General features: G+C 45.5%; 1 protein-coding gene across 4 annotated transcripts in view; it reads left to right on the plus strand.

The window, feature by feature from the left end:
• The window catches only part of KCTD7 (potassium channel tetramerization domain containing 7), a 21286-nt gene extending 16251 nt beyond the window's left edge, over positions 1–5035 (plus strand). For 2 of the 4 annotated variants that reach the window (XM_017894657.1, XM_017894656.1), the window contains exon 7: positions 3139–3225. Coding sequence is in view for 2 of the 4 variants with exons in the window: in XM_017894655.1 (XP_017750144.1) it covers positions 3139–3282 (144 nt within the window). In the remaining 2 variants the exon portion in view is untranslated. Of the gene's footprint in view, positions 1–3138; positions 3284–3937 lie in introns of those variants that run through there. The other 2 variants (XM_017894655.1, XM_017894658.1) reach the window with 2 other exon arrangements.
• Positions 5036–12930: the final 7895 nt, after the last annotated feature.

The raw sequence follows: 12930 nt of genomic DNA on the forward strand, positions 1-12930 counted from the left end.
AAAAAAAAAAAAAAAAAAAGAAAGTCTTCATATTTCAGGAGGGCATTCTAGGAAGAAAGGAAAAAAAATCTCCCATAGATGTTGTATTAGTCCATTTTCACACTGCTGGAAAGAACTACCTGAGACTGGATAATTTATAAAGAAAAGAGGTTTAATTGACCCACAGTTTGCATGGCTGGGAGGCCTTGGGAAACTTATAATCATGGCAGAAGGCGAAGGAGAAGCAAGGCATGTCTTACATGGTGGCAGGAGAGAAAGTGGGGAGGCCAGGTGTGGTGGCTGATGCCTGTATAATCCCAGTACTTTGGGAGGCCGAGGCAGGCAGATCACAAGGTCAGGAGATTGAGACCATCCTGGCCAACATGGTGAAACCCCATCTCTACTAAAAAGCAACATATAAAACAATTAGCTGGGCATGGTGGCATGCACCTGTAATCCCAGCTACTCGGGAGGCTGAGGCAGGAGAATTGCTTGAACTCAGGAGGCGAAGGTTGCAATGAGCCGAGATTACACTACTGCACTCCAACCTGGAAACAGAGTAAGACTCCATCTCAAAAAAAAAAAAGAGATTGGGGAAATGCACTTTTAAACCATCAGAGCTCATGAAAACTCACTATCACAAGAACAGCATAGGGAAAATTTACCTCCATGATCCAATCACCTCCCTCCAGGTCCCTCCCCTGACAAGTGGGGATTACAATTCAACATGAGATTTGGGTGGGGACACATAGCCAAACCGCATCAAATGTGTAGCCCTAAGTAGCCCCTGTGTTAAGGGGGTAGATGGGGCTCCCAATTTACTGACCTGAGTGAGGGACACATCTACTAGGTGAAGGAGGCCCTGCTCACAGGGTGATGAATGGAATATGACAGAGTAGGTGAGTCATGGCTCCTTGGCTGGACCCCAGGAGTGGGATGATCTGGAACCATCTGAGTTAATGAGACTCTGGAAGCCCTGTATAGGGCTGTATAGCCTACTTCCGAAATCAGAAGCGTAACAGAATGGGAGGCTCCTTAGTGTAGTTCAGGGGATGCCGTGTGCCTGGCTTGGGACTCGTGGCCCTTGGACTCAGATCTCTATACTGCCAAGTGTCCCTTCATCATTCTTGTGTAGATGACCTCTTCACTAGCTTTACTTAATTTTGGTTTGTTGAACTTACAGCATGTTCCCTTAGCTTTTATTTACTTACCTTTAGCTTTCTTTTAATTCCTTACCATTCTGTTTTTCCTATCATGGACTTTAGCTTAATTTCCCTGTTTTTTTAAACATAATTTTAAATTTTATTTATTTATTATTATTATTATTATTTTTTTAATTTTTATTTTTTGGAGACAGTCTTGCTCTGTTGCCTAGGCTGGAGTGCAGTGGTGCAATCTCAGCTCACTACATCCTCCGCCAGCTGGGTTCAAGCAATCCTCCTTCGTCAGCCTCCCAAGTAGCTGGGATTACAGATGTGCCACCACGCCCGGCTAATTTTTGTATTTTTAGTAGAGATGCGGTTTCACCATATTGGCCAGACTGGTCTCGAACTCCTGAACTCAGGTGATCTGCCCGCCTTGACCACCCAAAGTGCTGGGAGTACAGGCATGAGCCACCACACCAGCCTAGTAGTTTTTATTCTGAGCTAGGATAGTTACGTGCTTTTCTTTTTCCCTTCCCCAGTCATGTCTACAGTGATCTTATTTATTAGCTGTGAACTTAGGTACCTCATTTTTTCTCAGGTGAATACCTGCTTCTAATATCTAAATGCAAAGGAAGACTGACAGTATTACTATAGAATTCATAGATGTGCATTATCTAGGTAGATTTAAAGAACAGAATTTTGTGTCTTCTTCCAAAATGCACCCCCGACCCTCCACCACACCACACACACACACACACACACACACACACACACACACACACACACACACACAAACAGAGCAGCCTTAGGAAGACGGCAGTTCAATTCCTGGACTGCAAAGGACTTCTTCCATCACACACTTGTTTTTCCTGAGGAATGACATGATCTGGAGATCCTAGGTGTCCCCCCTTCTCCAACCACTTGACACCAGGTGGACACAGAGCTATTGTACACCAGGAGAAGATCCAGTCAACTGTGGGAAAGACTGAACCATCCAGAAACACTCCATAACAGGGGTCTGTCATCAGATTATGATGTACCTTTTCTAGCCACTTCTGGCCTCTATGTCAACCTTACTCACCCTAAAACAAACATGACTTCTAGAGGATTCTCTTTTTTTTTTTTTTTTGAGACGGAGTCTCGCTCTGTCACCCAGGCTGGAATGCAGTGGTGCAATCTCAGCTGACTGCAACCCCTGCATCCTGGGTTCAAGCAGTTCCCTGCCTCAGACTCCCAAATAACTGGGATTACAGGCGCTCGCCACCACACTCAGATAATTTTTGTATTTTTAGTAGAGACGGAGTTTCACCATCTTGGCCAGGCTGGTCTTGAACTCCTGACCTTGTGATCCACCCACCTCAGCCTCCCAAAGTGCTGGGATTACAAGCATGCCCCACAGCACTCGGCCAGGATTCTCTTAATAATACAGACTCTCATTTCTTCCCCGTATCATATGATCCTTTCAGATGGCCCAGCCCCAGTAGATTTTTGGAATGGAGGTATCCATACTTTTCTCTGTCATTATTAAAATCAAGAAATAGAATCACATAGCAACACAAAACTTGGAGCTTGACCCTCATTAAAAGAAACTTACAGGTTCAGAGTCCAGTTGAAGAAATCTTTATATCTTCAGTATTTTTGTAAAGAGGTCTGGGTGGTATCATGAGTAGGCTTAAGTCCCTACAATGTGTATGAACTTTTATAAATGCCTTGGGTATCCAGTTTCTCAACACAGCATCTTCATCACCAACTGTACCTCAGCTGACTCTGCCCCAAGGGCCCACCTGTGTGTGCACATGTTGCAGGTGTTTACTGTCCCTCTCACCATGTCCTCTCCACCTCTCCCCTCTGTAACTGTCCTGTCTTTGGCATTTGAAAGCTGATTGGCCACTTCTGGCCATGCCTTATCTGGTACCTGCCAGTCAACCATGACAGTGATGCCATACCCAGGACTGTCTGCTGCTTATTCTCAGGCAGGTAGGTGCTCTCAGCACTGATGTCCCTTGCTTTCCAGGTCAGCTTTTACATCTGGCCTGCTAGGCACTGGAGAGCATTTTCAGTCTCCATAGCAGCAGCAGCAGCAGCAGCAGCAGCAGCAGCAGCAGCAGCAGCAGCAACAGCAGCAGCAGAGGATCCTGCAGGCTCTATATCCACCTAAGGTAAGGTAAGGTGGATACACATCCTGGAAGCGCTGCATCTACCTCCACAACAGCTGCAGAGGATGCCTGTAGGATCCCACTGAGCAGACATACTAGCTTCACCTTCAGCACCAGAAAGGAAGAATCTAATTATTTTGCCTGGCCAGGCATGGTGGTTCACACCTGTAATCCTATAGCACTTTGAGAGGCAGAGGCAAGAGGATTGCCCGAGGCCAGGAGTCCAGGACCAGCCTGGGCGACATAGCAAGATCCTGTGTCTAAAAAACCAAAATTCAAAAACATAAGCCAGGCATGGTGGCCTGTACCTGCAGTCCCAGGTACTTGGGAGCCTGAGGTGGGAGGTTCACTTGAGCTCATGAGGTTGAGGTTGCAGTGAGCCATGATTGCATCGCTGCAGTCCAGCCTCAGTGACAGAGCAAGACCCTGTCTCTAAAATAAAAAGTAAAATAAGTAAATATTTTTCTTGGAAATTGAGTTCACCACGAATTTCTTAACAAAAATATGAACTTCACTAATGAGCTGACCACATCACTGTTAGATGAAATGGGGGAGGCATTATTCACTCAGCACTCCCAGGAGTCAAGGCAGAATGTAATTGCTTCCAGACATATTCAGGGGATATTCCACCTAATTATCTAATTTTATTTTTCAAAGGCAGCTGTATCTGGAAACTCCCATTGGTTCAGAGAGGCAGAACAATGAGAGGAAATCCCCTGTCCAGTTACCTGCAGGAATATTCCACCACTTCCATGGGCTAGAGGATTCCATTGAGATGGAGTTTATGATTTGATTTTGAACACCTGTCAGCACTGTTCTCTGTTTGCATGACAATTCTGACCGTTTTGTGGCAACAACACTCCTGGGACAACCTGGATTTGTGGATTGAGATCCAAAGGTAGAATTTCCAGACAGTCCAACCAAGGTATCAAGTGATGTTTCCAGAGTGGAAGGCTCTCACCGTGTCCCAGGATTTCTGGGGTTTATAAGCAGTACTGGCCATTTGTGACCTGTTTTTTACCTAATCATTCTGCTTTTTAGGACATGGGTTTACCCGATCCCTGGCTAAGGATCCAGCATTCCAATAGCTGAAAACCCTGTATATCTTTTCTCCTAGCCTGCCTTACCCGAGACACACTTGAACCCCTCAGTAAGGCTATACAGAGGGCCATGAGCAGGGGCAGCCTCTCCCTTGTTTCTACAGCTCCATGATGAGGGGTTGGCTGAGGCCAGCAGTCCTCGTAGGTGTCACAGTTGCAATATAATCAACAGTTTCAAGGTCTAGAGACACCTTTTGAAAGAACCCCTTCAGGGATGTCTATCCACAGCAGCCTGGAGCAGCCAAGGTGAACCTGAGATTTTGACCCACACAATAAGGGGGGGCCATTCCTTTTCAAATATTTTGGCTTCAGAAGACACTTCATTACCTATGCAAATATTGAGAGATTAACAGAAGTTCCAGCTCTTATGCCTGACTGAGAAAAGGCACTGCAAGTTGCAGTTAGGTACCCATGAGAAGCAGAGGTCAGCTGAAACCCAGAGCTTCCCAAAGTGGACACCAGCGGGGACTATTCCTGATGTCCCACCCAAGAGAGGAAGATGAACTCGGGCGCTGCTGCTCTGCCCAAATGCCATTCCACGTGCATTCACATGTCACCCATTCAAAATAAATAACATGGCATTATTGGAACCTTATATCTGACATGTAAGACCAGCCTACATATTGGGCTGGGTGCAGGGGCTCATACCTGTAATCCTAGCACTTTGGAAGGCTGAGATGGGCAGATTGCTTGAGCACAGGAGTTCCAGACCAGCCTGAGCAACATGGTGAAATCCGGTCTCTTATAATTAAAAAAAAAAAAATTTGGCTGGGTGTGGTGATACATGCCTGTAGTCCCAGCTACTCAGGAGGCTGAGGTGGGAGGATTGCCTGTGCCCAGGAGGTAAAGGCTGCAGTGAGTTGTAATCAGGCCACTGCACTCCAGCCTGGGCAACAGAGTGAGACCCAGTCTCAAAAAAAAAAAGTCTACACCGTCATTGTCTCCTTGGGTCATCTGGCCTGTATTGTATTTAGGGTCATTTGTATTAGAAAGAAATCAGAAATCACAGTAATTTGAATAATTTATACCTTTAATTAGGGAAGTGAGGGATCAACAAATAAAGGTAACTATAAAGAAACAGGCAGGTCAAGAAAGGGGCTGGAGCAAAATGGTGACATTTTTGGCTAGCCATTGTGGGAGAGAGAGAGGACAAAGCAAAAATGCAGCACCAGGGCCAGGCAGGGTGGCTCATGCCTGTAATCCTAGCACTTTGGGAGGCCGAGGTGGACGGATTGCCTGAGGTTGGGAGTTTGAGACCAGCTCTGGCCAACATGGTGAAACCCTGTCTCTACTAAAAATACAAAAAAAAAAAAAAGCAAAATTAGCTGGTCATGGTAGTGCACACTGTATGTGAGGACAAACAGAATAACTGCCAAGCAGCACTGAGGACTTGGATGAAGTGAGAAAACCAGCTCTGATGAGTTGCAGTAACTCAGATGAGATCAGCTTTTCATTTGTCTCACAAGGCCCAGCGATCAGCATGGGAGAGGGAGAAAGCCAGATAGCTGGGCGGTCCTGACAAGATGACGAGTAGAGGCAGTGCTCGAGCAGTGAGCATCAAAGGATGGGGCTATCCTGCGGGAGTGTGGTTGGAATGATGGGACCTGGATGAAGTAAAGAAGCAGTAAGACAGGGGCCAGTTTCTGGACTCTGCAAATGGGAAAGGTGTACAGGTCCAAAGCCTGGTAGGGTCTGAAAGCAAGCTTATTGACACAAGGGTGTTAAGGAAGTGAGATGATGGTCATCACATGGGGATTCCATAAGTCTAGATTTTGGATGGGATCAAGTCTACCTAACTGTGAGGGGAGGTGGCAGTTAGAAGCCAGAAGATGAGAATATCAAATGGGTCATTCTTATCCGGGTGTGATGGTGCATACTTGTAATCCCAGCTACTTAGGAGACTGAGGCAGGAGAATCGCTTGAACCCAGTGGGTGGACGTTGCAGTGAGCCGAGATCACACCACTGCACTCTAGCCTGGGCAACAGAGCTAGACTTTGTCTCAGAAAACAAACAAAACAAAAAAATTCAAATGAGCCGTTGTCATGGATGTCCAGCATGGTGACCCCACTATGTGCCAAGTGCCCACAAACTATTGGATTTGGGGAGCAACCTGGAGGTCAGTGGGTGACCAAAATGAGGAAAAGAATGGCTGGACCATGCCACTGTTGGCTGGAAATGGCCGAGGAGTAATTGTGAACTTTACAGTGAACTTGAGTGCAAGCTGCCATTTAACTGTCCAAAAAATGAACAAGCATCAGGAGCTGAAATAGAATGTAAAGACAAATAAGAGGCGGAAATCAGACTTTGATTTCTTCTAGTTTAGGCTCCAAAGCTTGAGAGAAGTAATACAGAGGACTTGATTTTTAGAAAACCTTAAAAATTATTAAATAGGTCAGGCGTGGTGGCTCACACCTGTAATCCCAGCACTTTGGGAGGCCAAGGCAGGCGGATCATGAGGTCAGGAGTTCAAGACCAGCTTGGCCAACATGGTGAAACCCCATCTCTACCAAAAATACAAAAATTGGCTGGGCGTGGTGGCGCATGCCTGTAAGCCCAGCTACTTGGGAGGCTGAGGCAGGCGAATCGCTTGAACCCAGGAGGCAGAGGTTGCAGTGAGCTGAGCCCACTCCACTGCACTCCAACCTGGTGACAGAGCAAGATTCCATCTCCAAAAAAAATAAAAAATAAAAAAATAAAAATGTTTAAATAGATATAATCATATTCAGAGCTAAATTTAACCAGAATCTAACATTGTTTTCCAGATGAAGGGTTTGACAAAGCCGACTAACTAGCCCAGTTGAGTCCCTAGGCTGCTGGGTAGCAGAGTGGGTACATGTCTGTGTCCTGATCCTCGGTGTGTCCCTATCTTGAAGCCTAGCACCTGGCTCTGCACTGCCAGGTTACCCAGATTCGGTTCCAGAAAAAAAAATGAAACAACTTGCAGAAAATAAGTCTGCAGAAAAGCTAAATAATAGTATTCCAATAAATGAACAGACTTGTGACATCTCTTCCCTGGGGACAGAACAATAGAATACAGGTTTATATCCCAGCAAGAGGGATCCTACATTAAATACAAGGAAACTTTGTAACTGGGAGATATGAGATGAGCTACACAAGAAGAAGCCAAAACATCTGCACTGGCGCTGCATTTTTTGTTTGTTTGTCTGTTTTTTGAGATGGAATTTTATTCTTGTCGCCCAGGCTTGAGTACAATGGCACAATCGTGACTCACTGCAACCTCTACCTCCCAGGTTCAAGTGATTCTCCTCTCTCAGCCTCCTGAATAGCTGGGATTACATATGTGCACTACCACACCCAGCTAATTTTTGTATTTTTAGTAGAGACAGGGTTTCACCAAGTTGGCCAGAGCTGGTCTTGAACTCCTGACCTCAGGTGATCTGTCCATCTCGGTCTCCCAAAGTGCTGGGATTACAGGCATGAGCTACCACGCCTGGCCCTGGTGCTGCATTTTTGCTTAGTCCTATCGTTTTCTGAGTCCTGAGAGTTTTCATATTTGGATGAGTAACCAGTCCGAAAGTCACTTAAGTCCTTCCTTACCTCCAGGACTCTCTGGCATCTTCCGTCTCCTCTTCCTTCCCACGTGGCTGCACCCTCACAGTCCCTTATGGTGTCAACTTGGTGAGCCATCATCTTATCAGGTTCTCCCTAGGCTCCCAAACCCTCACTCCTGCCTGCTTATTCTATATCACCATGTTATTTATTTTTTAAGAAATTATGATGTTATAGGCTTAATTGTGATCCCCACCAAATTTGTATGTTGAAGTCCTAACCCCAGTACCTCAGAATGTGACTGTATTTAGAAACAGAGTCTCTAAAGAGGTGAGTTAAGATGATGCCATTAGGGTGGGCCCTAATCCAATTCAACTGGTGGCTTTATAAAAGGAGGAAATTTGGACACACACAGAGACACCAAGAATGCATGTTCACAGAGAAAAGGCCACGTGAGGACACAGTGAAAAGGTGACCATCTATAAGCCAAGGAGAGAGGCCTCAGGAGAAACCAGACCTGCCAGTTCTGTGATCTGATCTTGGATTTCTTTTATTTTTTTTCCTTTTTTTTTTTTTTTTTTTTTGAGACAGAGTCTTGCTCTGTTGCCCAGGCTGGAGTGCAGTGACACAATCTCCTCACCACAACCTCCGCCTCCCAGGTTCAAGCGATCCTCCTGCCTCAGCCCCTCTAGTAGGTAGGATTACAGGCACACGCCACCATGCCTGACTAAGCTTCCTATTTTTAGTAGAGACGGAGTTTCGCCATGTTGGCCAGGCCAGTCTCAAACTCCTGACCTCAGGTGATCCATCGGCCTTAGCCTTCCAACGTGCTGAGATTACAGGCATGAGCCACTGTGCCCAGCCCTTAACTTGGATTTCTAGACTCCATAACCAAGAGAAATAAATTTCTGTTAAGCTCTCCCCCTGCCCCCCCCCAAAAAAAAAAAAAGAAAGAAGAATATAGGCCATGAGTGGTGGCATGTGCCTGCAGTCCAAGCTACTCAGGCAGTTGAGGTGGGAGAATTACATGAGCCCGGGAGAGACTGGTAGAATGATTTAATGAAAAGGTGGATGACAGAGCCTTGGGAAATGTAAAAAAATAAGTAAAATAAAATACAACATGATCCATCTATATACTGTCTATAAGAGACTCACTTTAGATACACAGACACAAAGAGATTAAAAACAAAAGAATGAAAAAATAAATTTCTCGCAAAAAGTAACCAAATGAGGTCGGGCTTGGTGGCTAATGCCTGGGATGCTGAGGCAGGTGGATCACCTGAGGTCAGGAGTTTGAGACCAGCCTGACAACATGGACGAACCCTGTCTCTACTAAAAATACAAAATTAGCTGAGCGTGGTGGCGCCTGCCTGTAATCCCAGCTACTCGGTAGGCTGAGGCAGGAGAATTGCTTGAAGCTGGGAGGCAGAAGTTGTGGTGAGCCGAGATCACGCCATTGCACTCCAGCCTAGGCAAGAAGAGCGAAACTCCATCTCAAAAAAAAAAAAAAAGAAAGAAAGCACCAGGTGTGGCTCACGCCTGTAATCCCAGCACTTTGGGAGGCCAAGTTGGGCGGATCAGGAGGTCAGGAGATCAAGACCATCCTGGATAACACGGTGAAACCCCATCTCTACTAAAAATACAAAAAATTAGTTGGACGTGGTGGCGTGCGCCTGTAGTCCCAGCTACTTGGCTGGCTGAGGCAGGAGAATGGCATGAACCCAGGAGGCGAAGCTTGCAGTGAGCAGAGATTGTGCCACTGTGCTCCAGCCTGGTCAACAGAGCAAGACTCCATCTCAAAAAATAAAATAAAAAAATAACCAAATGAGACTGGGAGTGGCCATATGTTAGGCAAGATAGGTTTTAAGCCAAAAATGGTTATGAGAAACAAGGGAATTCTACACTGATAAAAAGATTAATCCAACAAGAAGATATAATAATTTAAAACATATATGCACCTAACAACAGAGCACCAAAACCTATGAAGCAAAAAAGGATAGAATTGAAGGGAGAAATAGAGTTTCACAATGATCATTGGAGACCTCACTACCTCAATGTTAATAATACAGAGATCAGATCAACAGGAAAGAGAGCACTTGAGCAACATGATAATCCAATTAGATCTAATGAACATTTACAGACACCCACCCAACAACAGCAAAATACACATTCTTTTCTTTTTTTTTTTTTTTTTTTTTTTTGAGACAGAGTCTCGCTCTGTGGCCCAGGCTGGAGTGCAGTGGCCGGATCTCAGCTCACTGCAAGCTCCGCCTCCCGGGTTTACGCCATTCTCCTGCCTCAGCCTCCCGAGTAGCTGGGACTACAGGCGCCCGCCACCTCGCCCGGCTCGTTTTTTGTATTTTTTAGTAGAGACGGGGTTTCACCGGGTTAGCCAGGATGGTCTCGATCTCCTGACCTCATGATCCGCCCGTCTCGGCCTCCCAAAGTGCTGGGATTACAAGCGCGAGCCACCGCGCCCGGCCATACACATTCTTTTCAAGAGCATATGGGATATTGTCCAGAGTATACAGTGTATTAGGCTGCAAAACAAATATTAATGTTTTAAAAGTTTGAAAGTATGCAAAGTGCTAAATATCTTATAATCACAATGAATGAAACTAAAAATCAGTAATAAGGAAAACTTGAAAACTCACAAATATATGGAGAGTAAACACACTCTTAATCAGTGGTTGAAGATGAAATCATACAGGAAATTAGAAAACACTTTGAGATGAATGAAAATGAAAACACGACATACAGAACTTACGGGATGCAGTTAAAGCAGCACTCAGAGGGAAGTGTATAGCTATAAGCATCTACATTTAAAAATAAGAAAGCCAGGAGTGGTGGCTCATGCCAACATTCCAGCATTTTGGGATGCCAAAGCAGGAGGATCACCTGAGGTCAGGAGTTCAAGACCAGTCTGACCAACATAGCAAAAGCTCATCACTACTAAAATACAAAAATTAGCCAGGCATAGTGGTGCAACCCTGTAATCCCAGCTACTTGGGAGGCTGGGGCAGTAGAATCGCTTGAACCTGGGAGAGGGAGGTTGCAGTGAGCTGAGATTGCACCACTGCATTCCAGCCTGGGTGACAGAGTGAGACTCCATCTCAAAATAAAATAAAATAAAAGATAAAAGTAAGAAAGATCTCAAATCAGTCACCTAACTATACATTTTAAAGGATCTAGAAAAAGAAGAGCTAACCCCAGCCTAGCAGAATACAAGAAATGAAAGATTAGAGTGGAAATAAAGGAAAATAAGAGAATAGGTAAAATTAACATTTTTTTTTACAGATCAGCTAAATTGACAAAATTTTAGCTAGATTGACTAAGAAACAAAAGAAGATTCAAACAGCCAAAATCAGAAATGAAAATGAGGGCATTCCTGTGACTTTACAGCAATTAAGGTGATTATAAAAGAATACTATAAACATATGTACACCAGCAAACTGAATAACCAAATGAGATGGCAAATCTCTAGAAACACAAACCTACCAAGACTGAATCACACAGAAATAAAAAATATGGGTAAACTGGCCAGGCGTGGTGGCTCACACCTGTAATCCCAGCACTTTGGGAGGCTGAGGTGGGCGGATCACCCGAGGTCAGGAGTTCAAGACCAGCCTGGCCAACATGGTGAAGCCCCATCTCTATTAAAAGTACAAAAATGAGCTGGGCGTGGTGGCAGGCGTCTACAATCCCAGCAACTCAGTAGGCTGAGGCAGGAGAATCACTTGAACCTGGGAGGCAGAAGTTATAGTGAGCTGGGATCGCACCACTGCACTCCAGCGGCGGGGACAAGAGTGGGAATTCGTCTCAAAAGAAAAAAAAAAAAAGTAAAAGAAAAAGAAAATATGGGTAAGCCTATAACTAGTAAGAAGATTAAATTACTAATTAAAATCTTCCCAACAAAGAAATACCCTTGACTGGATGACTTTACCAGTGAATGCTACGAGACATTTAAAGGAAAATTAATGCCAATCTTTTGCAAACTCTTTCAAAACTTGAAGAGGAGGAAATACTTTTTTTTTTTTTTTTTTCTCGGACGGAGTTTCCCTGTGTCTCCCAGGCTGGAGTGTGCAGTGGCAGGATCTCAGCTCACTGGAAGCTCTGCCTCGTGGGTTCATGCCATTCTTCTGCCTCAGCCTCCCGAGTAGCTGGGACTACAGGCGCCTGCCACAACGCCCAGCTAATTTGCAGTATTTTTAGTAGAGACAGGGTTTCACCTTGTTAGCCAGGATGGTCTGGATCTCCTGACCTCGTGATCCTCCCGCCTCGCCCTTCCAAAGTGCTGGAATTACAGGCGTGAGCCGCTGCGCCCGGCAGAGGAGGCAATACTTTCTAACTCATTCTAGGAGAACAGCATTGCCTTGATACTAGGGCCAGACAAAGGCAGGACAAGAAGACAGCTGACCAATATTGCTTATGAACATTGGTAAAACAAATTCTCAAGAAAACACTGCCGGCCGGGTGCAGTGCCTCACGCCTGTAATCCCAGCACTTTGGGAGGCCAAGGCGGGTGGATCACGAGGTCAGGAGTTCGAGACCAGTCTGGTCAAGATGGTGAAACCCTGTTTCTACTAAAAATAAAGAAAATTAGCCCGGGGTGGTGGTGGGTGTCTGTAATCCCAGCTACTCGGGAGGCTGAGACAGGGAAATCGCTTGAAACCGGGAGGCAAAGGTGGTTGTGAGCCGAGATTGCGCCACTGCACTCCAGCCTGGGCAACAGAGTGAGACTCCATCTCGAAAGAAAGAAAGAAAAAGAAAAAAGAAAACACTGCCAAACTGGCTAGGAGCAGTGGCTCAGGCGGGTAATCCCAGCTCTTTGGGAGGCCAAGGCAGGTGGATCACTCGAGCTCAAGAGTTCAAGACCAGTCTGGGCAACATAGGGAAACCCTGCCTCTACCTAAAATACAAAAATCATCTGGGTATGGTGTTACACGCCTGTGGTTCCAGCTACTTTTGAGGCTGAGGTGGGAGGGTCACTGGAACCAGGAAGTTGAGGCTGCAGTGAGCCGAGATTGCACCACTGCATA

This window comes from Rhinopithecus bieti, unplaced genomic scaffold, assembly GCF_001698545.2.
Source record: "Rhinopithecus bieti isolate Rb0 unplaced genomic scaffold, ASM169854v2 scaffold_24996, whole genome shotgun sequence".
Classification (NCBI taxonomy): Eukaryota; Metazoa; Chordata; class Mammalia; order Primates; family Cercopithecidae; genus Rhinopithecus; species Rhinopithecus bieti.